Raw genomic sequence first — 26,423 nt, forward strand, 5'->3', positions numbered from 1 at the left:
TTTTGGCAAAGGTAATCTAGTCTGTGTCATTGTATTTATTGCCCCCAAATCAAAACCAGTTGCCAAAGTAATGAAGGTCTATTGGTTTGTGTTGACTTAATCCATGTCAGAAGAGCTTTAGGAGCATATAACGATAATTTGACCAGCAAAAGGAAAGCCATAAAAATGATCAAAAAGCCAATAGATATGCTGAGAACACCAAGCTTATTTTACTGAGGATTTATGGCTAACTTATCAGAAAATTATTTGGTCCAAGTCGACATTCGAGTTAAGTCCGTCAGTAATTCAGCGGAGATTCCAGCCTCTGGGAAAAAAAATCGCCTCTTATAATGAGATGCCCCCGTCACCCCTGCCTTGCAGCCCATGGAGTTCAATTTTCAACAGTTGTGAGACCGCAGTAAATCCAGCTTTGGGATAACCAGCCCCACTTATGCTCCAGATCTGCGTTGAATTACCAGAGCATGAAGGGCCACCGGTCCCATCCCTCCTGATATACCTGCGGAAGTGTTTATGAGTCAAACAGAACCGAAACATCCGACGTCCCCCCATGGGCGGCAGAGCCAACTCGGGCTGCACCCCAGCTGAAGGGGGTACCAAATCACCAGGCTCCGCCCCACTGTCAGCGGTGCCCCGGGCCCGACTCTGGAAGTTGTATTTTATTGACCAAACTAAAATTGGCTTCCCCTCGTGTAGGTGATAAAGTGTGGCGTCAAGTCACCCATGTAGAATATATTACTTTAACTCGGACAGCTTGTCACTGAAGTCCTTGTTTATATAATCTATTGTGCCATTTACTCTATTCTTATTTTAAAAAGCAAACATAGAAATAAAAACCCTTTCTTCCAGAGTTTCATTGATGAATGTCTCTACCCTGCACCTTCTCTTAAATAATCTCAGAGGCAGCCATTTCGATTGTCATTGTCTGTTTACATCAAATTATTGGACTTTCAGTTTCAAAGTCTGCCTCATGCAAGATGAAAGGCTCATAGGATGCTTTAATGGGAGTCCTTTCACTGCACAGCCTTCTCTGTCCAAAATAGTTGGAGACGTGGTATGTCTAAATAGAGACGGGTACTGTGAAACTGAGATTGGTCAGATCCCAAGTGAACATTACTGAAATTTATGAGTTTGTAAGCGACTTAAAACACCAAGGTATCTTACATCCAGCAAAGATAGGAACCCTCACATCGTGAAGATTTATATGAAAATACTATTTAGTTTTAGAAATAAAGAATTCTTTCAGAAGTCAGGCTTTCAAATTCCAAATAAGCCATTTGGTAAAAGTCTATTGGTTTTTAAATTGGCAAGATTAAATCATACGTGCAAACACACACCCACACAAAACCTTATGTTTGACTTTGTTAACAGTCCACATAAATGCCCAAGAACACAACTGGGGAAAGGATATGTTTATATTAGTAATGAGGAATGTAAAGCAATCTTTTTTGGGAGGACAAAAATAAAGTCTAACGGTGTTTTTTTATTAGTTTAAAAATAGAGCCAAACTAAAATTGCCCTATCTCTAGGTATAAATTCAGCACAGAATTTTTTTTAACCTCTTTTTCTTTTTCTTTTTTTTTATTTTAATTTTTTTTATTATATTATGTTAGTCACCATACAGTACATCCCCGGTTTCCGATGTAAAGTTCGATGATTCATTAGTTGCGTATAACACCCCAGCACAGAATTTAATAGCTTATTATGAAATTAGATCAGACAATGTAGACGAGATGGTTATTTTATACCTTTGGATCTCTAAACCTAAGTATGTACATTAATTATAATATTAAAAATGTCTGTGTTATCTTTCGAAATAATAGTTTAGGAGATCCTTGCCGGGAAAAGACAGGACTTGGACGTGCAAAGTATTCTGTGTCTTTCCTACAAAAAGTCTCAAAGGAGAAATCATGTGAAGACTCCTCGTCTCTTTCTGCCATGGACTAATTTTTAGTGATTTTTTTTTTTAGTATTTTAGTAAAATAGAAGATCAGATTTTCTATTAATTACCCAGTTCGTAGATCAACTTAAGGAGAAGTGACATAACCCAGCTAAAGTATTTGATTATATTTTACTTCTATAATTTATTATTAATGTTCTCAAAATGTAAGGGTTTTTTTTTTTTCAGGATAACCTTTGTCCCTGACTGCATTTTTTCATATCCTGTGTCATGTGGACATTGGAATGATATACGTCTTTTTTCTGAATTCTGAAGTGACTGCCAGTAGGCTATTCCTCTTATCAACTTCAATAATCCGAATCAAAAGGAAATTTTGTTTTCTACAGTCCCCAAGAGACTTAGAACTGAGAATTCAGACTATAAATGAAGCTTCTTCAATGTTGTGATACAGTACATCTCTTTCCTCTTTTTCCCACACCCCAGAATAGCACTCCTCTCCCCCTTAAAAAAAAAAAAATTTCCCTTGGTTCTGTAACTTTTCTATTCAATCGCCGCTTAGATTACTTGTCCTCAGGGATAGGCCTGTGTTAAGAGCCTGAGGAAGAAAACCGTGATTAGTCACTAGGCTTGGAAAACCCTCCCCAATTCTGTTTACGAGGATAGGTGCCAATCCTCCAAACGTGCTCAGTACTCATGTTCTTTTCAGGGTCACTCTGCCTGCACGGCGCAGATTAAACTCACAGCCTCGGTATCTTCAGTGTTGTGAGGACGCATTTACATTCCACAGACAGCGCGGGGTGTAAAAGGAAGCCATCTGCCGCTGATTTAACAAGGCGAGGAGCAGCTACAAGTTTGGGAAGAGAAGAGGAGTCACAACACAGCTCCAGTGAGCCAAGCACTCCCCCCCACATGGGAGGCCTGAGGACAAACCACCACCACGGGAAAAGGCATCTTTATCCTTAAGCGGGTCATAGAAGTCGGTCCTCGTTTCATTGTATCTTGTACCGACATTTGTTGGCTAGGATTTTTGAGGGCTCTTTTCCTCGTCTTGGGAATGTAGAATAAATACATCATTCTACCAGGAAGATGACACCTAGGTCTTTGATTATTTGTGCTTTCCACCTGGGCAATCGAGCTTCTCGATATCAAGTTCATTTTCTACAGTGGGATCACCTGTAAAATACTTTGGAGCTAGAAGGTGATACACAGGGAAAAAGGAAAAGCAGTTAAAATCGGGGGATTTAATATGTCCCTGGCCTTTCCCATGCATCTCACCTTAATCCTCACAACAACCTAATGAGGCTTTTGAGCAGCAGACCTAGCATTCAAATTGTCAGAGCGTGTTCAGTGACGCCCAGACGCCTTCCAGGTAGAGCACGACATGGAGGTGACCTCAAATCTACCCTCGATTTCAACCGTGTTACCTTTAGTTGACATGTTTACACACACAGAGTAGAATAATAATGGTTATTTTATCTTGCAGGTCTCTCACTACATACAATGATTATCTAACCAGCCACACTTCCCTGCTTATTGATGTTAGTTTGATCTTGCTTTTAGGACTTGGCATGTAAGAATTCGCTTCAGTAGAGTCGGCTGATGGATGGGAAGGATTTTGTGAGCTCTCGGAAGTTTCCTAGCACACAGTAGGTGTCTGGGAGGCAAGCTGCATCTATGAACACTGCCTGCATAGACCCTGAAAAAATCAGCAGGAGAACAAAGATAAAGGACCCATAATTCACAACTTTCAGTCCTATGCTTTTAACACCCCCAGCATGTCTATCAAGAAGTAAAATAACGAAACAATGCAGAAAATCTCCCAGGGTTGTTGCTGGTATAAAACAGCCATGTGCTACCCTCGAGTTCTAACACAATGTTATCAGGCGATGATTAAGAAGGTAGCTGTTTCAGGGCTTCACAGTGTCAGGAAACAAGGTATCAAGCCAACAACTCCCCTTTTAGGTGCAGCACTCAGATTGCAGCCATGTATTGCTTCCAACTGTAAATATTAACGGTAAAGAGAAGAAAGAGATCTTCATTGGCTCTGGGCTGCCTGAGCTCAGCATATTACATGACACCCTGGCGTTATTTGCTGAGATGTAGATAATTGTACTTCTTGTTAACAAGTTTCCATGTATTTTTTACCCCATCAGCAGGTTCTTGAATCAATGCCTAGATTAGGTTTGACTAACATCAGCACAATTTGACTTTGCTAGAAAGTTTGAAATGTATGCATAATTAAAAATTATACATCCATTTGCTAATTTCCAAGTAAAAGTAGCTAATCCTTTTTGGGTGCCACAGTGTTTACACCTTTTGCCTCTGGCTGGAATGAAAGAGGCCATAATGGTTTTAGGACACTGGGGAACGTTTAGTAGCAAACTAACGAAGCCTTTCCCATTTCACCCATTGCCTAAGCATTGAAGGTTTCCAGGAGCATGGGAGAACCGTAGAGTTGTTTTTATACTCCTTTTGAGACGCTAAGTTTCAAAACCATCATATAAGAGCTCCTATTTTCTTAAAGATATAAAAAAAATGGCCTCGACATTATTTATGTGAAAACATGCCCACATATTTCACTATATATAAAGTAGGTAAGTATTATTTATAGTGCCTGAATTCAGCAAATGCCAGTTGATGAGGACGGTGATTCAGGAGTCCCTGAAATGCACTTCAGCTGTCTCATTGCAATGGCAAATGACCACCTACCTAAAAAGTCTGATGCAAAAAGGTTATCCTACACTACCACCATCCTACGCTACCACTAGAAAATCAAGAAGGACAGCACTGCCTATGTATAAAATGTTATAAAGTCTAACTACGTTTGTTTATAAGAACATACTTTTATTTTTATGCAGCAAAAATTCTAATTGGCATATTCTCCGCCATGGATTCCTTCAATTCAGGGCATACTATACTTCTGACTTAACGTAGGATTTCAAGATCCATCCTGTTCTATATTTGCAAAGCTGTATTCAAACAGAATATACCATCTTCTCCTCTGTCTACTTCAGAGTTCCTGACATCATAGGTGCTCAAAATTTTTTGAACTGAAGTGATAACTTAAATGGCATAATTTAAACAAACGCAAAAACAGACACGTCATCATAATTGATAAGCGGCTCCCAAGAGAGCCAGGTGATAATTGGTATACTTGCCAGGTAGAGAGGAAAGCTCTAGAGATCCATGCACCCAATCTGGACCTCACTTTGAACCAAGAATGTAGTAGGAGCTTGTGATGCTGGTCGCAATCTGGGTTCAATGGAATGAATAAATCAGTGAACAAATCCTTAAGAAGCAATTGAACCAAAGATGGCGTCCTTGCGTTAGCCCGCTCTGGCTAACAGTGCTCTGTCGGTCAATACACAAGACACAGCCTACTCTTCTCTCACAGCCTTTTATTCCAACAGGTAGCCACTTAGATGTGTTGCCCTATGTACGTGCCCATCGCCTTGATGGTTCTCATAATGCATCCCAGGCTCTTTACGTCCCAGAATGCCTCTTTACAAAGGTGTGCCTTTTCTTCCTCAAAGGAGGAATGGCCCGTATTCCCCAGCCAGGGCAGAAGACAAATTATACACAGTTATACAGGACCTGTACCTCTTCAGCTCACCCCACGAGGTGAATGTGAAGCTCAATGCTATCACTTAAGGTTCTGCAAATAAATATTTAAATTGAGGTGCTTATATTGGTTTCTATAATTCAAGAGCATTTATAATGGCAATTAAGTGGCAATGGAGTCATATCAGCCCAAATACACACCACCTTTCACCTCAAGAAGCAGCAAACTGGGATAATTTACATACTGCCAGCTGTTAATACCTTTAGCACTCACAGGACTTAATGGTAAAAATAAATAGATACTGGATCCCATTAAGGGCATAGAGCAGATTTACAATCTCATTCCCATTTACATTCCTCATCTGCTCTCCCTGAACTGTTCTTGCAAAAATTCCACAGAGCTCCCTGGGTATAGCTGGTTTCATGAAAAACTTGTGTTTTTGTAAATCTTTTGTAATGGTTCCTATTTTAAACATGCATTTTACAATTGAGAAATGTTCACATTTCTAAAATTTTCCCATTTCTCAAACTTTCAGGTAGGGCGGTCTGCTTAAAAACAGTCTCCAGGGGGCGCCTGGGTGGCATAGCGGTTAAGCGTCTGCCTTCGGCTCAGGGTGTGATCCCGGCGATCTGGGATCGAGCCCCACATCAGGCTCCTCCGCTATGAGCCTGCTTCTTCCTCTCCCACTCCCCCTGCTTGTGTTCCCTCTCTCGCTGGCTGTCTCTATCTCTGTCGAATAAATAAATAAAATCTTTAAAAAAAACAGTCTCCAAGTGCTGCACTTTACAAATTAGGAAATGAAACCCAAGATTGTATAATAGAGAAAAGGACAAGGATTTGAGTTTCGAGGAAGTGCATGACTCTTGTTTAGTTCATGATTCATTCACTTGTTCAGGCCTTAAGATTTTGCACCTGTAGATTGGAAATTACACTACTACCAGTGGTTAGGGGTACATGAGGCATCGCGGGCTGGCTGCTCTCGGTCAGGAAGGATGAGTCACTATCAGAGAAGGCACCACTGCTGGCAGTCTAGGCACCAGGAAAATCCCGGTCACCTGAGGCCTGAGCAGTGGGGTTTCTCATGCACTGAGCTGTTAACTCCCTGTGGACAGTTAATGGCTCACTTTCAGAATCTCCTGGCTTTCTTAGCTTTGAAAATGGATTGCACTAATCACAAAAATGTTCAAACGACCTACTGCCAGGTATAAGGTACATTTTATATTGATCTGCTCAATGAGGCATTGTTTTAAGTGAATAAATAAGTTTCTTGAATTTATATACTTGAAGATGACGAGAAGTAACAGCATCTGTGTATTGCCCCAAAGACTCTTTTTCAGTGGTGCTGGTCTAGGGAATTTGCTCAATTTTTACTGAAGGAGACTTAATCTGATTATACTTGAACCTCCTCAGACCAAAACATCACAGGCCTGAAAATCCTCGATTAATGAATAAGAACTTTAAAAAGATTCAAATGAAGTTTTTTTTTTAAAGGTGCTTGAAGCAAAACTTAGTAATAAAACTATGCCAACAGAAAATTTTTAATTAGCAGAAATAAGAAAGTGGGTTAAAGAATATCTGCCTTGGGGCACCTGGGTGGCTCAGTTGGTTAAGCGTCTGCCTTTGGCTCAGGTCATGATCCCAGGGTCCTGGGATCGAGCCCTGCATGAGACTCCCTGCTCCGTGGGGAGTCTGCTTCTCCTTCTCTCTCTGCTCCTCCCCCTTGCTTGTGCTCTCTCTGTCTCAAATAAATAAAATCTTTTTTTAAAGAAAGAATATCTGCCTTTTATAGACAAGTTAAAAAAACCCAACCACTCCCACCACCCCCCAAAACCTGCTCAACGAGAGCACCCTGTCTGTATACCGTTATACAGAAAAAAGAATTTCTGGAACAAGGAAGAGTTTGTATTGGTTTGGGTTCCAATAGGAAAGAATAAATCTAAGAATGTCATTGGGGAGCTTTCATTAATTAAACCATCATTAAAAGAAAGCTGCTACTGTTTTTTGGTGTAAGCCCTTTCTAGTGAGAAAGTGAGTGGTGGCTCTGGTGTGATCCCGACAGGAAATAGCTCAGAGGAACCCATGGCACAGGCCTAAATCAGCGAATTACGGGGCAACTCTTCCTTCTGTGGCTGGATTTTAACAGATGCTTGGCGATTTAATCTACAATCTAGCCCTCCCCTTCATCCATCCAATTTTACATCCCATTACTTCCCAGCCTTGTTTGCCTGTTCCAGGCAGGCCTCTCCACTCTCCCAAGCTCATGTCACCCAAACTTTTTCCCACTATCACATCTTTCTTATGACTTTTATTCTCTCTTGAATGCTCTCCCATTTTCTGTCCTCCAAATAATCTTTCTCATATTTCATGGCCTAGCTTAATTCCCATATCCTCCATGAAAACTTCCCCTCCTGGAATAGCTCGTAGTGACCAAAATTACGTGAATTCATCCTGTGCTTTTTACTCGGGAACAAAATTAGGGTTTAGTTCTTTTCAACATGTCTTATTTTTTTCCTCTGAAACTAGATCGTAGTTTTCTTGAAGTTATGATAGTCGGGATTATATATTCTATTTCCCTGATTCCCTGCTCTGGCCCTCTCCGCCTACGTCCTGCCTGTTGTCAGACACGTTGTCGAAACAAATGTGTGGACGGGATGATCACTTTGGGAAACTACTCTCATTCTCTCGGTGGCCGGGGACGAGGGAAGGCCTGTGGCCAGCAGCTCTCTGCGCCGCCATGGGACTGATGAGAAAAGGGAGGAGATGAGAAGACCGAGCCCTGCATTTCCGCTGAGAGGCCCTGAATGTCTGCCTGTCCCCCCAGGAGCAGTTTTTACAGGGCCAGTTGGGCTTAGAGGGGGGATGAGCTGGCAAGGGTTGAGGCGGGAGTGGACAGCACAAATCCTTCAGGCTCTGCTGAATTTGGAAAAGGGAAAACATTTGGAAATGTCTTTGGAAGTCTTTTCTGATGAGTGGTTTTGTAAAAAACAATAGTAAGCTTTGGTCTCCCTGATGATGCTCTTGGGGCAAATACAGAAGATTCCATCTATGTCCCTACACTCCCGTGGCTGCCGGAGGGCTCTTTCTACTCGTGAACTCTTCTGGCTCTTTCCTGGATCCTCCTCTTTCTTCTGGCACCACCTATTTTTCCTAAGCATACTTCCCCTCTCATGGCTTAGGGACTCTACGACAATCTGTGTGACGTTTATTACCTTTTTGGGGCCAGTGCCATAAATGTCCTTCCTTCTCTCCTATCTCTAAGCCCTGCTCAGTGATCCCTATGGAAGTCTGTGGATCTGATGGTGGCTTCCCAGGTTTTCCTTTCTCAAACCCTCACACATACCAAAATGCAGTTAATCAAAACCGCAGATAATTATACACATAATGTGGATTTTCTCCTACGAATAAACACTGGGGCATTCCAAGCTCTCTTTGTTAACAGGCACACAACTTTATTTGTAACTTAATTTCTTCATTGAAAAACAATGTAATTAACACTTTGGTAACAAACAAACAAACAAAACAAAAACACTTTGGAGGGGGGACGGCTGGGGGAATGTGGTTTTTGCTTTACTAGGAAAATTCCTGCTCATTCTTTAAGACCTGGATCATGTATCTTGTATGTGAAACTTCTTTTCTCCCCACCTCTGGAAACATCCTCTTTTCTCCTCTGTGCGCAACACATACCGTTCCTTCCCCCATCCCTTTACTCCTTCAGTTAATACGGCAGCACCTGCTCTATCAGGCACCACCGCCAGGCACTGAAGTTACAAATGTAAACAAGACATTTTTTCTACCTTCCTGTAGCTTACAGGTTGGAGGACAAGGCGACAAATAAATTATTGCAGTATTGCTCATTGGTAAGAGGTAAACACACCCCAAAATGTGGATGCTTGGACTGCCAACTTCTGAGCTGGATATCTTGGGAAAGGTACCTAACCTCTCCCTGACTTTGGGTTCTCATCAGTAGAACGGGAAAATACTAATAAGTATAAATCCTGGGACTTTCGTGAATGATAAACAAGATATTGTACGTAATGACCTTAGTACAATGCTTGGCTCAGAGTAAGCACTCCACAAATAGGAAATGTTATGATAGAGGATAGAGGCACACTTGGGATAGTGTGGAAACGTGACAACACTCCCCGTACTGATTGGGCAGGGGACAGGAGCAAGGAAGGTTTCACTGGTAAGGTTTCAGAACACATATATTTGACCAGGCAAAGAGGAATGAAATGAGGATTTAAGGCTCAAAAAGAAATAAGCAACAGATCCTTTAAATGTCTTTTTTTCAAAGTTGCAACAGTGGTTGGCTCTTACTTGCTTTAGAGAAGATGAGTTAAGAGGACAAGGATTTTAATAATTCAACCACATTTTTCTTTGAGGAGAAGTTACGCTCCTCTCCCCAGTCACTAAGATTTTGAGGGGCTCTGTCCATCTGATAAAATGGAATGCTTTTCTAAAAGCAAAAAGAAAGTCAAATTAAGTGTATCCCTGAGGGCTGCTCCGAGAGTGTCTTTGGGTGTCCACATGATTATGCTACAGGTGTGAGCCCATGTCTTGATGGATCTAAGCTTCCTCTGGAACTGGCTCAGGAAAAGGCCAATTTATATCAAATTCCACTTCAGCAGAAATAATAGGGTTTCTGTGCATTTGGTTTTTGGATGGAAATATTCCCTCAAGGGAGAGTGTGACTCCCTTATCCTTTAAGACAATCTCATTACCAAAGTGGCTACTAATGACTGAGACTTGCCTTATGCAAAACTGGTAGGAAAAATGGGCCAGCTTTCTGTACTTAGTATGTACTAACACTTTCATTAATTTCAGTAACTGTGGGGCAAGTTGAATACACACACACACACACACACGCACATGATTCTCTAAGCTAGAAACTGCCACTTTGAACTTACTTCAAACACACTCACTCATTATATCAGTGTTAGTGAATATTTATTGAGTACCTATTATGTCCATAACTTGATGATGACTACTAAAAAATTCAAAGGAACATTTTACTTTTAAGATGTAATTTTTTCCCCTGAGTTTTAGGTTATGAACTCGAGTGATTTCGGTCATTTATCAGGCATTACTATGTACTTTACCACTCTGAATAGCAAATATACTGGTGCCTCAGTTTTCCTTTACAGCAAAATCTTGCTATCTGCATAGGATTATCAAAGAAATACTAGGGGAAATGGGTGGAAGTACTATATAATCAGAGCCACATGTGGGACTAAATTAAATTCAGACAATGAGACAATCATGAATCTGCTTTCTAAGTGATCAAATACATTTTGCTGCAAATGCCCATTTGTTTTTGGATGAGCTGTATTAATATGTTGCTTCCTTTCTGTATACGATTAGTTTCCAATAGATTTCTGCAGTTTACATGCAACACTCTGTGATTCAGAAATTATAATAGTGAGTAAAAGATAATAGCCATGATCTTTATGCCCTTTAAGAAATAATTTTTTGTTTTTACAAAGGTTGAGAAAACAATATGCATACGATCCACAAATATGTATTATGAATTGTGAAAGTTTTCAGTAGAAATAAATTTAAAATAATTATTAATTCTAAGTCAGTTATCTTGATATTTAAATGTGCTCACATGTTAAATTCCCTCGAGTGTACCTACTTTTCTACATGTCATTCCATTTGCTCTCACAAAAAAGATCAGCTATGGATTCAATGAGCCGAAGCCTCATTTCCTAAAGGGAATATGAGTCATTCAAGAAGAAAAGTCATATTACATAAGAATCGACACTCTCCGTTTGTGAAAATTAAAATTTAGGAAAAATTAAAACCACACAACAGCATGATATTTGATTGCATACCAGCAGTTTTCAGTTTGGTTGATCACAACTCTGCTCTGAATAGACGGAACTAATGTCAAAGTTCTTCTTGGGTATAAAACAAGGGAGATAATTCAAGAAAATGGTAACTAACACGATGCAATGGACCTCATTGTTTGCTTTGAGTCACTTGGCCAACTCATTGGTTTGTATCACGTACATCTCATTTCTGGAATGATCTATGATAGACTTCAACCACAGTTTGAAGGGAATGGAAGTGTGTCCAGTGAAACATCATGCATTCCCTCTAGGGCAATAACTAGGATATATCTCAGTTTGCACAGAACAATATCAGCGTAGGCTGTTGTCCCAGAATGATTATTAATAGTTCTCGCTTTCACTCTCAAAATACTCCAGTCGAACAATAAATAACGTGGTCAACCTTGTCATGGCCAACAGACGTCATCAGGGCCACATTTCAAATACCTTCATGATTTACGAAACTGAAACGCTATATGGGTAGAGCTGTACCAGGAAATCACTCAGCTCTCCTGCCTAAGCTCTTTGAGAGCAGGAATACATCCTTTGTCCTTACGTCAGTTGCTCATCATGCTCGGCTCAGAGCTTTGTGTAGAGGAGACTCTTGATAAATGGTGGACACATGGATAAATAAATATTGTAAAAACCAGTTTCCACAAAGTCCAACATTATAGCAATGCAGTGATCCCGTCAGGGAAATGTGAGAGATGATGAGATTAATTTGACAGGTACCTAAAAAGCTGTTTGATTTGGCTATCTAGTCAATTCAGTGGCAAATTTCAACATGGTTATTTCTCAACAGCTGTCTGTGGCTTAACACCAACCAATTCAGTTATGCCTACAATCCAGGGGCCCCACTCTCTAGTGCCTGTTTCTGTTCTGTTTTGGACACATGGAGAAATGTGTTCTGAAGGTGAAAGTCTACGTTACATGATTTCTGTGAAGCTGGTGGTGATGACCCCACATTACGAAATGAAGAGCATTAATTATACTTGGTGAAGCAGAAGTCTTAAGAATGTGTGAAAAGATGAAAGGAAAACAGATTAGTGAACTGAATCAGACCTGATTCCCGTGATTGAAATACATCAAAATAATATTTCAGAACCGTTTCTTATGTTAGTGCTATATTTACTCCTTCCTGAATGCTAATTAGTGGAAACTCAGTGATAAGTGACAGTGTTTTTTAAAATAATAATTTGTAGAGACTGTCATTCTGGGTACCTCCTTCCTGAAGGCCAAATTGAGAGCACAAAGAGACTGCCATCGAGAGGAAGCGCCCTGTGCCACTGGCCAGTGCTCTGTTCTTCACAGAAGCCCAAGGATGCGGGCCAGTTGGCATCATCCTTGACATCAGTCTTTATGATCAAGCACAGCTCTAACCCTCTCAGAAACCATCTGTGACTCTGTCATTCACAAATGACTCCAAATCCCTGCTGAGTTTATTTTTACTTTCTGCTTTACTCTCTTAGTTTAATGAGTTCTATAAATTTTTTAGTGTGAGGGAGAATTTCCTATCACTTGCTAGACTTACTGTGTCTCAATGGATGCCCCCCAACCTGGAACTCTGGGACTTTCAGGTTTCCTCCATCGGGCCATCCATTAATTTGCATGTATGTTTAGACTCTTCATTTAGCCAGGATAAAGAGTCACATTAATAGTCAGACATGTCTGTTGACTCTTCAAATCCCCCCTCTTTGGTTATTCTAGTTATCCTTGCTATCATCTCTACTTGTGTGAGTTCCTTCGAGAGATGAGGCGACCAGCCACAGCACCAAAAATTTAGGGTTGCCTTGGAAAGGAGTTCTCATTTGGTTTTCCAAACCATTCCTGATGGTGGTTAGTGTATTTCTTGACCAGTTTGGATGACAATCACAGGGAAACACCTGCTAATTTCTCCAAGATCCCTTTCCTGGGTCCTAACTGACCCACCCGAGACCTCTCCTTAGCATTAGTCGTGGAAATAAATGATGTGGGTAAACCCTACCTTTGATGCTTCCTGGATACTTGGCCTGGGGAAATTCAGGTAACCTTTTTAAGTCTCTACTCATTTATCTTTAAAATAAAATAATAATGCCTCTCAGAGATATTATGAGGGGGGAAAAGCTGGACTTACAAATATGAGAGACTCTCAAATTGAAAACAATGTTAGCGCATATCATTATTCACAGTTTCGAAAGTATCATCTATTCCTTTTCTACCTTTACACAACAGTTGTTTTGGCGATAGAAATGTGATCACTTAACCTCCCATCCAAGAAAAGCCCGGGACCAGATGGCCTCACTGGTAAATTTTACCAAACATTTAAAGAAGAATTAACCCCAATCCTTTTTAAACACTTCCAAAAAAACTGATGAGGAGAGAAAATATCCAAACTCACTTTATAAGGTCAACATTATCCTGATACAAAAGCCAGATGAAGATACCACAAGAAAAGAAAACCACAGGCCAAGATCCTTGATGAAGATAGATGCAAAAATCTCAACAAAATACTAGGAAAGCAAATTCAATAGACTATTGAGATAATTATATATCATGACCAAGTGAGATTTATCTCCGGGATGCAAGGGCAGTTCAACATACAAAAATTAATCAGTTTAATACACCACATTAGCAGAGTGAAGGATAAAAATCACTCAATTGATTGGTTTTTGTTTTTTTTGTTTTGTTTTGGTTTTTGGTTTTTGCTGTGCAGAAGTTTTGAAGTTTGAGGTAGTTCTATTTGTCTATTCTTGCTTTTGTTCTCCGTGCTTTTGGTGCCATACCCATGAAATCATTGCCAAGACCGATGTCCTAAAGCTTTTTCCTTATGCTTCCTTCTGGGGGTTTTACAACATACAAAAAGGAGTTGTGTTTCTATATGCCAACAATAAACTGTCTGAAAGAGAAATAAATAATCCCATTTACAATAACATCCAAAAGAATAAAATACTCAGGAATAAATTAAACCAGGAGGTAAAAGATTTGTACACTAAATACTACAAGATAGGGATGAAAGAAATTGAAGAAGACAAAATGGAAAGATATTATGTGCTAATGAATTGGAAGAATTTATATTGTTCAAAGGTCCATACCTAAAGCAATCAACAGATTCAATGCAATCCCTATCAAAACTCCAATAGTATTTTTCACAGAAACAAAACAAACAATCCTAAAATGTATATAAAACCATAAAAGACCCTGAATAGCCAAACCGATCCTGAGAAGGGAGAACAAAGCTGGAGGCAGCACACTTCCTGATTTCAAACAGTACGGGTTTGGCATAAAAACAGACACATAGACACATGGAACAGAATCGAGAGCCCAGAAATAAATTCACCCATATATGGCCAATTAATTTATGACAAAGGAGACAAAAATAAGGATTATATTTTCAATAAATGGTGTTGAGAAAACTGAATAGCCACACACCAAAGAATAAAACTGAATTCCTCTCTCATACCATGTACAAAAATGAACTCAAAATGGATTCAAGACTTGAATGTAAGACCTGACACTGTAAAAATCCTAGACCGAAACATATGGTGTAAGTTCCTTGATATCAGTCTTGGCAATGATTTTTTCAATTTGATACCAAAAGCAAAGGCAATAAAAGCAAACGTAGACAAGTGGGATTACATCAAACGAGAAAGCGTTTGAGTAAAGGCAACCATCAATGAAATGAAAAGGCAACCTATGGAATGCAAGAAAATATATGCAAATCCTATATCTGATAAGGGGTTAATATCTAAAATGTATGAAGAACACATACAACTCAATAGCCCAAAAGCCCTGATCTGATTAAAAAATAGGCAGAGAAACTGCATAGACGTTTTTCCAAAGAAGATGTATCAATGGCCAACAGCCATATGGAAAGGTGTTCAACATCATCAATCATCATGGAAATATAAATCAAAACCACAATGAGATATCACCTCACAGCCATCAGAATGGCTATCATCAAAAAGACAAGACATAATAAGTGTTGGCGAGGATGCAGGGAAAAGGTAACCCTTATGCACTGTTGATGGGAATGTAAATTGGTGAAGCCACTCTGGAAAATAGTACGGAGATCCCTTAAAAAGTTAAAAATAGAACTACTGTATGATCCAGCTATTCCATTTCTGGGTATAAATCTAAAGGAAACGAAACCACTGTCTCAAAGAGCTATCTATACTCCCATGTTGATTGCAGCATTATTCGCAACAGCCAAGGTATGAAAACAACCTACATGTTTAACAACAGATGAACAAATAAAGAAGATCTGGTACATATATTCAAGAGAATATTATTCCACATGAGAAGAAATGAAGTCCTGCCATTTCGATCTTGAGGACATAATGCTAAGTGAAATAATTTAGACATAAAATAAAAAGTACTGTATGATCCCATTCATATATAAAATGTAAAAACATTGCACAGAACATAGAAACAGAGAGTAGCATGGGGGTAGCCAGGAGCGGAGGGTGAGGGAATGGAGAGATGCTGGTCAAATGGTACAAGCTTTCAGTTAGAAGATGAGTAAGTTCTAGGAATCTACTACTCAGCACGATGACTAATAGTTCACAATACTACTGTACTGCACACTTAAAAGTTGCTAAGAAAATAGATAGATGTTCTCACCACAAAAAAGAAATGGTAATTATGTAATGAGATGGAGGTGTTAGCTAAGGCTATGATGGCAGCCATTTTGCAATATCTAAGTGTACAAATCAACCAATTGCACACCTTAAATGTACACATGTTCTATGTCATTTAGATCTCAGAAAAACTGGAAAAGATACTAAGAAAAAATACAAGTGGATTATAGATATGGAGAATGGAATACAAAAGATCAATAGATCTATAATATGACGCCTAAATTTAGACACCCAGCTCAGCTCTCTCTCTTGGATTCCAGACTGGATTATTTAACACTGGTTAATAACAGTACTTGGCTATCCCACTGAACCTTATATTGACTCATTTATTAAATCGACAAATATTTTTAAATATCACCAAATTTGGCTGGAATATCCCCTCAGAACTACACCTTCTCCAAACAATCATGAGGTAGGTCTTACAGCTTCAAACTTTGTTCATCTACCCCTCCTCTAATCCCCTTTGACTGTATAAGGTGGTGCCAAATGTCGTTTCCTTTTATCTGTGGTACTGCAGTTGCCCGTAAATGTGTCCTTTGGTGTCCCGGCTCGCATTGCTTTTGATCCCTGCTCTACATAGAAGCCCAGTTGATGTTTCTAAAGTGCAAGTGTGATCTTGTTACTTTTCTGATTGAACCCCTTTAAAGACTCCCCATTACTCTTAAGAGAAAAAGCCAAGGTCATTGATTTGACCTACAAGGACTCATTTCTGCTACTTCTTCAGCCTCTGTCAAGTGTGTTCCCACTGCACTTCAGGCTCCAGCCACCCTGCACTAGCTCTGCAGCCCCGTCTGCCGGTGATGGTCTCTACTGTTCCATCCCTCCTGTCACAACCTGACACCTGTTTGCCTTTGAATCCCAGCTTCCACTTTGAGACCTTCCACATCCACGTTTAAGACTGGGCAAAATGCCCCTCCTAAGTGCTCCTTTATAGCTGGTACTTAGTTTTATCCTAACACTGACCCAGGAACTGTCTGTCCTTCACTGTTTGTTTACCTACACCCCCTACCAGAACTTCAGCTTGTTGCGAGCAAGCCCTGTGTCTAATTTATAGTTGTATTTCCATTACCTAATCCAGAGCATGGCACATTCATTCATTAAGGTATTCATTAAATTATTGTTGCATAAATTAAAAAAGGTAAGAAGGGAGATAGTCCCTATTAGTAATAATTTTGGTAGTTGGAACAACACAGATTTCTTTTCATTGGTTTCCTACCTAAATCACTAAACTCAAACTTTATGTATCACCATTTCCAGAAAGAATCCCATTTCAATTTTGCAAAATTAAGCTGAATAATTTCAGAAATGGCAAAAGGATCTTTAAACACAATTTGGTGAAGATTTTGGGAGGTGAGAGAGTTTGGTTGTTCTTATATTGAAAAAAAAATATTTAAAAACAGCTTATCACAGTCCCTGGCACAGAGTAGGTTCTCAATAGTGTTACTTGAATTTAATGTTTCCTCCTGCTGCCAGAACACTAATTTCTGCAAACGTTCCTCTTTTCCCTACTTCCCTTCTCCCTAAAAAGGAGAGCAATAAAACCCATTCTTCATGTACACACACACACAGAAGGAAGAGGCATGGCCAAACACAGAGACATGGCCTCGCTTAGTTCAAATATTAAATCTTAAAAATAAGCAAAAAGAAACTATCTGTTATCCAACTAAATACAGGTTTTGTTTCAGAAGCTTGATCTAGATGAATTTGTGTGAATTTCCATTATTTAGGTGAGATGGCCCCTCTGTGGAGCCAGGCTGAACCATGCTTACTATGGGCAGGGACACTGTAAACCAACAGTGAGAACAATTAGGGATATAATCAATTCTAGAATGCCAGTGAGAGGAATACTTGCAGAGAGGGAAAGTACACGGGACCTTGATTTTGATGGCCATAGGTATTTACTCTGCAGGGACACATCCGGGGAAGGAGACCTCAATTCAGGAAGATGAGGACTAATGCCTGTGTGTTCATTATGTGATGTGATGTGAGTGTAAGTGTGAGTGTGAGTGTGTGTGTGTGCGCGCGTGCACGAGCACATGTGCCTGGCTGTTGGATGTCTTAACCACGCAAGACGCAGTCAAGGCAAACAAAGACAGCTGTCAGAGGATGAGAAGTAGAGATACAGAAACACAAGTTTTATTACTCTGTATAAATATGTAAAACCCATAATCACACACAATATAATGAAAAATATAGAAAAATAAAGAGAAAAGGGAAAGTATTTTTGTTTTAAGTCAGGTATCTCATGACAAGACATTTGGAAAACAGAAAAGCGATTGGCAGTGACAATGATGACAGAGACATCAGAATTTCACAGAGAAAGCATTTGTGAATGACTCAGATATATTTGAAAGGTAACAAATTACACTGAAGTGGCCTGTAAGTATATAAGTACAGATGTGTTCAAAAAGGGAGTCAATGTGAAAGCCATATGTATGGTCTTTGGCCATAATCTCTTTTATGTTTACTTCAAATATCTAGGAATGCAAACATTGATGGGGTTTTCCCCAAGCCTCTTGTGACAAAGTCCAAGTTTGGGACGGCTCCATCTGAGACAGCAGTATGGTGCATGCCGCCTAGCTGGGAGCAAGGAGGAGGAGGGGAAAGGAAAGGCTGCAAAATCAGTTGGTTCCCATTTGAAATGACCGCCAGTATCCTAGAGGATACGAATTCGCTGCATAAATTCTTCTATTACTATTGCAAAATAGAACTGAATCCATTTCCTTTGCTTTTATAGTATACTATTTTGTCCTTTTGTTTTGATTGGTATATTTAGGTCTTCCTTGGTCATTTCCACAGAAAAACAACTTTCTTTAAACAACTGGGACTAAATGAGGGTTGGAGATCACCCAATGGATAAATCGCCCTCATGTTTTCAAACCAGGGCAGCTCCTAAAGACAGACACGTTTCTAAAGTTCTACTTGTCAGGTCATTGTTATTGTAATTGTTTTCTAAATTGATTCATAGGATCAAACCACTTTTCTCTTTAAATGAGCACAATGTCTTCTTTGGAAGGGTACATCTGAACAGAGATATTTAGCAGAAATTCTAACATGCCAGTGGAAGGAATTAAAAATATCACCAAATAAAGTTTTTTTTAAAAAAATTACTGCTATATTTAGTCTACTAAAGCTAACAAATATATATAATTTTTTGCATATCTTAATAATTTACTTTGTAGATCCATCATTTCAGGTACGTATTTAAAGAAAACATAATGCCAAATATATTTTGATAATGAAAGGCACTATGCTTCCATGATTTTTTCAGAAAGCTACTCAAAGATGACATATTTACTTGCAAATTTTAGAAAAATATGCCTCAAGGAAATCGAGTTTTATAATATATTTTTTGGTGTATGGATATACAACAGTACTTATTATTTTTTATTAAATATGCATCAAAAAGCAATTCAAATCAGTCCATTTGATAGAAATGTCAGCAAGCTCATAAATTTATAAGCAATTAACCAAAAAGTACTCTAACTGAATAGAAAGTATTGCAGGAAAAAGAAATGGAAATAGGGCTTTTTTGTCCTCCTATTGAAGGAGAGGTTTTGTGGAATCAGAAATTATACGGATGAGGCATAATTTGAGTTTTGATACCAGTAATACCAGAAAATTTTCTCTCTCCATTTTAGGGATCTCGTGTGATTCCCTGCTTTCTCTTTATATATATTTTTAACTTCCCAGAGAACTGCCAACACTTCCTTTGAATAGCTATGTATACAAACATAGACGGATGCAAAACAGTTTAATCAGTAACTTTCATATTGTCATGTCGCGAATAGTAGATAGGAATGAAAGAACGTAAAAGCCTTAGGATGGGGGTGCGCGGGGCGACTCACATTACAAAAGTACACACAGAAGTGGAGTGTGGGAGAAAATCTGGTCTTAACTGCAGCGGTCACTCAACTACGAGCGCACTACGAAAGATAATGTACTCGTATGAACTGTACTCAACGAGGAGATGTCTCCGGTTATGTTAAGAACGATACTTTTGACATATACAGCCGAAATAGGTAAATATTTAATATTCTCATACTAAGCCCGTGGTATGCTTAAAATAGTCCTTGAATTTATTTTAATTTTCAAGGTAGTTTCTCTTTTTCTTGTTTAGAGTCTAAAGTGAGTCAAGGCATTTCTTGAACGTCAGTGGCTTTTAAGTTTAGGACTGTCTCAGTGAGTGTTAATAATCCTCCTGTTCGCCCCACTCCACAACCGCCTCGTCGTTCATGCGCAGAATGAGGTAAGAAAGAAGCTGAAAGAGATTCTGCCAGAGTAAGAGAGACACGTAAGAGGAGATCCCGCTTACATCCACCTCGCAGCGTTCACCAGCGAAGGCGGCATCACAGAGGCACTGGAATTTGTTGACCAGGTCCTGGCACAGACCTCCGTTGAAGCACGGATCCGAGGCACACTCATCGGTGTCCTTTTCACACCTTGAACAGAAACAGAAACAGCAGCAGCCTTGGTCTCTACTGAATAATTGGCTGTGAAATGGGGAAAGAAAAAAGCCTGCCTTCTCGACTTGGAATAGTTCGGTCTCATTTACCAACTCCCATACAACTTACATATACTTAATGATGTGGGACATATTCCTTCGAATTCCTGTAACAAATTTCGTTTTTAAGGGAAATAATTTGTCCATACACACACACACACACACACAGTTAATTAGAATGAGAAAACAGGTGCAAGTACTGAGAAACCAAGAAAAAGCCTGAAGAAAGGCCGTTTGTCCCTGAAGAGCATTTTAATGTCTTTGCCACCTTGGGCTCGGTTTACTGGGGGCACATGGGAACCAGGAGGTTATATTTTGCCAACCTGGTGTCTACAGAGCAGACCTAGGCTCCTGATCTCAGGAGTCTAATGCAGCCATGCCCTCGGGCTGTGGGGGAAAGAAAGCCCGTCAAAAATGGGGGTGGGGGAGAGAATCGGTTTATTCTTGGAGATTTGGGATTATTTTCCTTTGGAAACCCATTTTTTTTTAAACAAAAAGCAAGACTAGATAATTAGAAAATTTCAGTTGCTAACAAATATGTTTCACAGCTAAGTGTAATTTTAAAATATTCAGGTAGAATGACTTTCAAAAGCTAAATTTCCCCAAACAAGTGATAGCAATTCTAAGGTATATTGAAATTTTCCTCTTCCCTGGGACACTGTCATCTTTCACCTGATCTTCGGCCAACAACTTGTTTTTCCATATATTCACCGATTAATTTACCAGCCACTTTCATTCAGTCATTCAGTAGCTATGTATTTAGCCCTTACACGCCGAACACGCTGTTAGGCCTCAGGACAGAGCAGTTACTAAGGCATCTCTTTTATTTTGGGAAATTCATATAAAATGTTAGCTTCAAGAATCCCTAAGGAGCAACTTACAACGTCGAAGTGTAATGTAAACAATTTTTCATTCTTCGCCTCCCAAAAGGTAAGACTTGTATGCCTGGGTCATCGACTGATCACTAGGCTCAAAATGAAGGGGGAATAAAGGGCGGGGGGGAGGGGCAACCCAAGGTTTAAAGGGAAAAAAATATTTCTTCCCAGAAAAACAGCTCCTTATCCTGCTGGATACCAAGCATAGCTGAGACATTTTGTTTTCCCTTTTTGGCTCAGGCTTCTGGACTGGAAGGAGGCTTCTCCGATTAGATCTGAGCAAAACCTGACAACTTGCGAGAGGCTGCCAAGCACTCTCTGTCCTGGGTGGGCCACAGTGTTCACACCATCCATCATTTGCAACCTGCCAGGATGACACTGTAAAGTTGGGGCTTTAGTCAGACCGAAGAGGAAGCAATTTGCAGGAAGACAGCTTTTCGATATCTTTGGATGTTATGGAAGTCCCAGTCCCCTAGGCCTTGGGAGACTGTTTAGTATTTTCCAGTCTTCCCCTGACTCTTCTTTCTCCATTTCTTATCTATTTCTCTTTTGAACTAAACAGTGTGTCGCACATACACATTCATCATAAACATCACTGGAGCTTTCATTAGAGGTTAATCAATAGATCGACAATCAAAATAAATAAATCCATTAATATCCAGTGAATTAACTAATCATGCTTAAGGACTTGAAAGTACAGCATCTATTGAACGTGTGTTCACTGTTTTAGAATTCCGTCTGCAGCAGAGAAGTGGATCCAGAGGAGAGCCCCCCCACCCAGAGGAAGGAAAACCTGGGAGCTTCCTTTTCTTACCACATTTCAAAGAAATCATTTGCATTTAAATGCAAGATTATACTTTTAAACAAATGTTGGAGGAAAGGGGGATGTTTGTTGTAAATAGGGATCATGTGTGAGTAGCAGAGAAAAATAATCCAAGGCTTTGGATGTGTCTCTGCATTGTGCCATTGAACATTAATATGGCACGAAGCATTCAACTGTGACACAGAGGCAGGAAATAACCGGCGCTTAAATATAGTAAAGCGTTGGTCAGGGAGATATTTAGGACAAGGAAATAGTTGCACTGTTTGGAGGGATATGGAATTGGAGGCCTGCTGAGTGGTCTCTGGGTGAACAATACGTTGCATGGTGAAAATATGCCCAGGGCTATGTCCTTCCGTGCACATACATGCTGGGTCTGCCCGTGCCGCTTGGAGCCAGCCCCTGAAAGCAGGCTGTGAAGACAAGAACTAGATTTGTCTCTGAATGCTGAATGGGTAAAATGCAGGTATATCCGAGATTGCCTGCTATTTTGTAAAAAAGGGCAAAATAGCTGTATCTCGTAGTTGCCAAAAGAGCCAGCTGGAACAGAGAAAATTCACAGGAATCCAAACTGCAATGGACATGGAGCACGAATATACCCATGATTTTATTAACTTCCCTTTTGAGAAAAATTCATTCAGTCAAGCTTTCTCTCTCAAACGCTTTGTATTTTCATTTTTCTAATCTGCTCAATGCGGGAAGTTTGATCAGAGATCGCTATCTTGTGCTGGATGGCATATGAGACGAAGGAGCACTTTTCCCATTTTCTTTTAATTGTTGCAAGCAAAGATTTATTCATTTCCGTCAGCACATCCCAGACATGAGCACCGGCTTTGAGTGCAGCTCAACCTCACTGCAGCACACATCTGGATTGGCACCTGACCTGTAACTTAACCCTTCAGCTTCAGTTTACGCAAATGCGAAGTGGAATTAATAACAATTAGAGATCATAAGATGCATGGCTTAGTGCTCAACAAATGGTTAACTTTTTGTTATCTGCTTATATAGAGATATATAAGAGCTTATAAAGAGCCCTGGTGTATAATCATTTTGAGGACAGTGATCCTTTTGAGAAGCTGATAAAAGCTGTGGAGTATATTCTGTGGAGTATAATCATATCCAGATTTGGCTGCATTTTCGGCTATTGTCTGAAGCCACTGGCCAACTCCATATCAACAATCCCCATACTAGGTGAAGAACTATTGAAGGATTTCTCTGGGAAAGATAGGCTCATATGGAGAAGGTGTATATACTTTTGGGGTTCTAGATCATTCTATGAGGCAATCTTTTAGCTATATTTTATTTTACTTCAACAGCTATATTTGCATCATGTATTAGAGTCAGCAGGAAGGAAACATGAATCCAGAAGTACTTATCAGAAAGAAAAATAGCACATTTTACATTTTTCCAAAAGACATATTTTCCTATTTGAAGTCTTGGCTAATAAAGTGTTCTTTACTTTGACCTAAACTGTGATTTTTCTTCTTTTTTATTGCTTGACTCTGGTTGGACCTATATTTCAGCATGGATTTTCCTATGGGAACTGAGATGAAAAATGAGAGGAGAAATCAACCTTGTATAATCCCACTGTTTTTCAGCCCAGAATTTTCTTCTATAAAGTTCTAACGTGACTCACCATTCCCCAGTAAAACCTGGCCGGCACAGACATTTTAATTCACCCTGGAACTCTGAGCAGTTGCCTCCGTTGTAGCAAGTGAGATTTGTCTTCTCATTCCCACAGACAGTTGAGGGTAATTTCGCGTGTCTAGAAAGATAAAAGTAACTGTCACAGCTGTTCATCTTGTTCATTTCATTCAAGAAAACTTTTTGGAAAACTTCATATATGTAGTCAATGGCAAACTAATTAAGTACTCAGGCTGGCTGAGCTGCAGATGCTTAATTGTGCTACATTATACACAATCACTTTCTCACGTAAACAGCTCCTGCTGGAGGGTGCTGTAACAAGCATGACTATATATCTTCCATTTCTACAGTTTTCATTGGCGAGATAAGATCTGTGCCGTGGGGTGGCAATAAATTTAGGGTTGTGAAGAAACTTGCTCTAGCTTGGTTTGCTGCTGCCTTGCTAATAAATCAACACAGGCCATGGAAAATTGCATCCGTATAAAGGCCAGGAGAGCCAGGACAGCGCTCTGGTACGCAAGCACTCATGTGATTTCTCTGTAGGCTTTCAGAACTGAACTCCTGTTGCCCAGCCAACACTTGCTGTTCCCCTATCTAATGATTCATAGCTTAGCAGAATGCAAGCCAAACGCTGTCCGGGAGGATAGTATATAGCACTCAGTGGCAACTGTATGTGAATTCAAGAGTGTGGCTCTGTTGTATAACAACAAAGCTGTACGTATTAAGAAATCCTTACAAAGGACAGAACAAATTGTTAGAAGCTAAGCAGGACTTGACTGCAAGGCAAGATCCAGGGGTGTGAAGGGACTGATTAGAGGAGAGGTGGGTGTTGTTCAGGTCCTTTGACCCACTGTGCATGGTATCTGATACATAATGTTCAGGAAATATACAATGAATTTAATTTTGTCCTGTTGTGTGCGCTGCAGCAAATATGGAGAAACTAGCCTGCATGATGGTAAGTGTGTCTCTTCCCATAAGAGCTAATCAATTCGACTTTAAAAAGAAAATATCATAAGGACTTTTCAAAAGAACCAAAAATGTCAACGAGCTTTGAAAGAGGTCAATTAGCAATGCAAATGTGAAGCTTTGTGTACATCTTACGTTTAATAAACAATTTTTGAATCTCATTAGAAGGTACTTTTGAGAACTTTAATCTTTGAGAACTTGACTTTGATGAATTAGGCAGAAAAAAATACTGGAGAACTAGTTACTGGGGCATATATATTTACTTATCCAGAGTTACCACGGCAATACTATTCATTTTGATCTTGAATGCCTTTGGCTTTTAAACAGGCACTTTGCCTGTTGGCCAATGAGTCCGTTTTAAGTCATGGAAAGTGACATATAACTGAAATGTCAACACTTAGCACCTAATACTGTGCCTTCATAGGTTCTGAATAGCAATAAATGTTATGGAGATAAATACATTTTCTTATAGGTACTTGTTCCATCCGCTGGGAGATTCATCCCATTAGGGTACCACCTCTGAGTTAGTGTTATGTCTACAGGCTGCCAACACACTCCAGGGGTTCCTGCCAAAGTCTGGGAATGTATTACTTGTTATTAATAATCCTCTCACCTCCCCATAATGACTCAATTGTTCAGTGAATTTAAAAGCAGTGTAAGTTATAAAATAATGAATTCTACTTACGTGGGAACATTGAAGCCATGTGACTTAGCAGGAAAATATTGATTCTTATTTCTGTTTATGTAACACGAGACAGAGGTTATTACTAGAATTAAAACACGGCTTTAGCAGTTTTAGAAAAAATTGTGAAATATTCGGCAGTGGGCAAAAGATATTCCTGAGTATTCTTTCAATGGAATGTTGGGTGTTACGTAAAGGACCCTCTAGGATTGTTTGATTTTGTAGTGTATATGCCTTAGGTTTTCTTCACTAAGCTATTTTACAACCCCAAAATTGTAGAAAAATGACATTAATATAAATGGAACCTGCTCACTGAAATGCAAATGAATTTGTCTGTAGTGATATAATCGTCACACTGTAGAAAAGATAGTTTCAAATATTAATTATATTGCCCTATAAGTTTTGCATTTATTAGTAACTTATTTCCTCATCTCTATTTATATATATTTATGTTTATGAGGATAATAAAAATATATACAGGGGCGCCTGGGTGGCACAGCGGTTAAGCGTCTGCCTTCGGCTCAGGGCGTGATCCCGGCGTTATGGGATCGAGCCCCACATCAGGCTCCTATGCTATGGGCCTGCTTCTTCCTCTCCCACTCCCCCTGCTTGTGTTCCCTCTCTTGCTAGCTGTCTCTATCTCTGTCAAATAAATAAATAAATAAAATCTTAAAAAAAAAAATATATACAATTATTATATATGTGTATATATATAAATAATTAGGTTGTCCTTTGACCCGGTTTTTATATCCTACTCATTTTCTCATTAATTAATGTCTTAAATGAAAACATCAAAACATGTTCATTTATATGAGAGTCATAATTTCACTTTCTCGAAATTATGATTTATCATAGACTTTTCAAGATTTTATAAGATTTACCTTCCTGAAATAGCCAAGGGTATTGTTTTAGGGGTAGAAGTCATGCTTCCTCAAACAATATGAAAACCAAACTTTTGGGGGGCACCTCGGTGGCTCAGTCATTGAAGCATCTGACTCTTGATTTTGGCTCAGGTCATGATCTCAG

The 26,423-nt window shown here is 39.5% G+C and overlaps 1 protein-coding gene across 1 annotated transcript in view; it reads right to left on the minus strand.

The window, feature by feature from the left end:
* The window catches only part of CRB1 (crumbs cell polarity complex component 1), a 195,147-nt gene that overhangs the window by 11,938 nt on the left and 156,786 nt on the right, over positions 1-26,423 (minus strand). Inside the window, exons 10-11 of the mRNA XM_087857530.1 lie at positions 23,742-23,870; positions 20,222-20,348 (exon numbers count right to left, since the gene is read on the minus strand). Coding sequence (XP_087713656.1) covers positions 20,222-20,348; positions 23,742-23,870 — 256 coding nt within the window. The remainder of the gene's footprint in view (positions 1-20,221; positions 20,349-23,741; positions 23,871-26,423) is intronic.

This window comes from Ursus americanus, chromosome 2 (assembly GCF_024610735.1).
Source record: "Ursus americanus isolate L20-20 chromosome 2, mUrsAme1.1.p, whole genome shotgun sequence".
Classification (NCBI taxonomy): Eukaryota; Metazoa; Chordata; class Mammalia; order Carnivora; family Ursidae; genus Ursus; species Ursus americanus.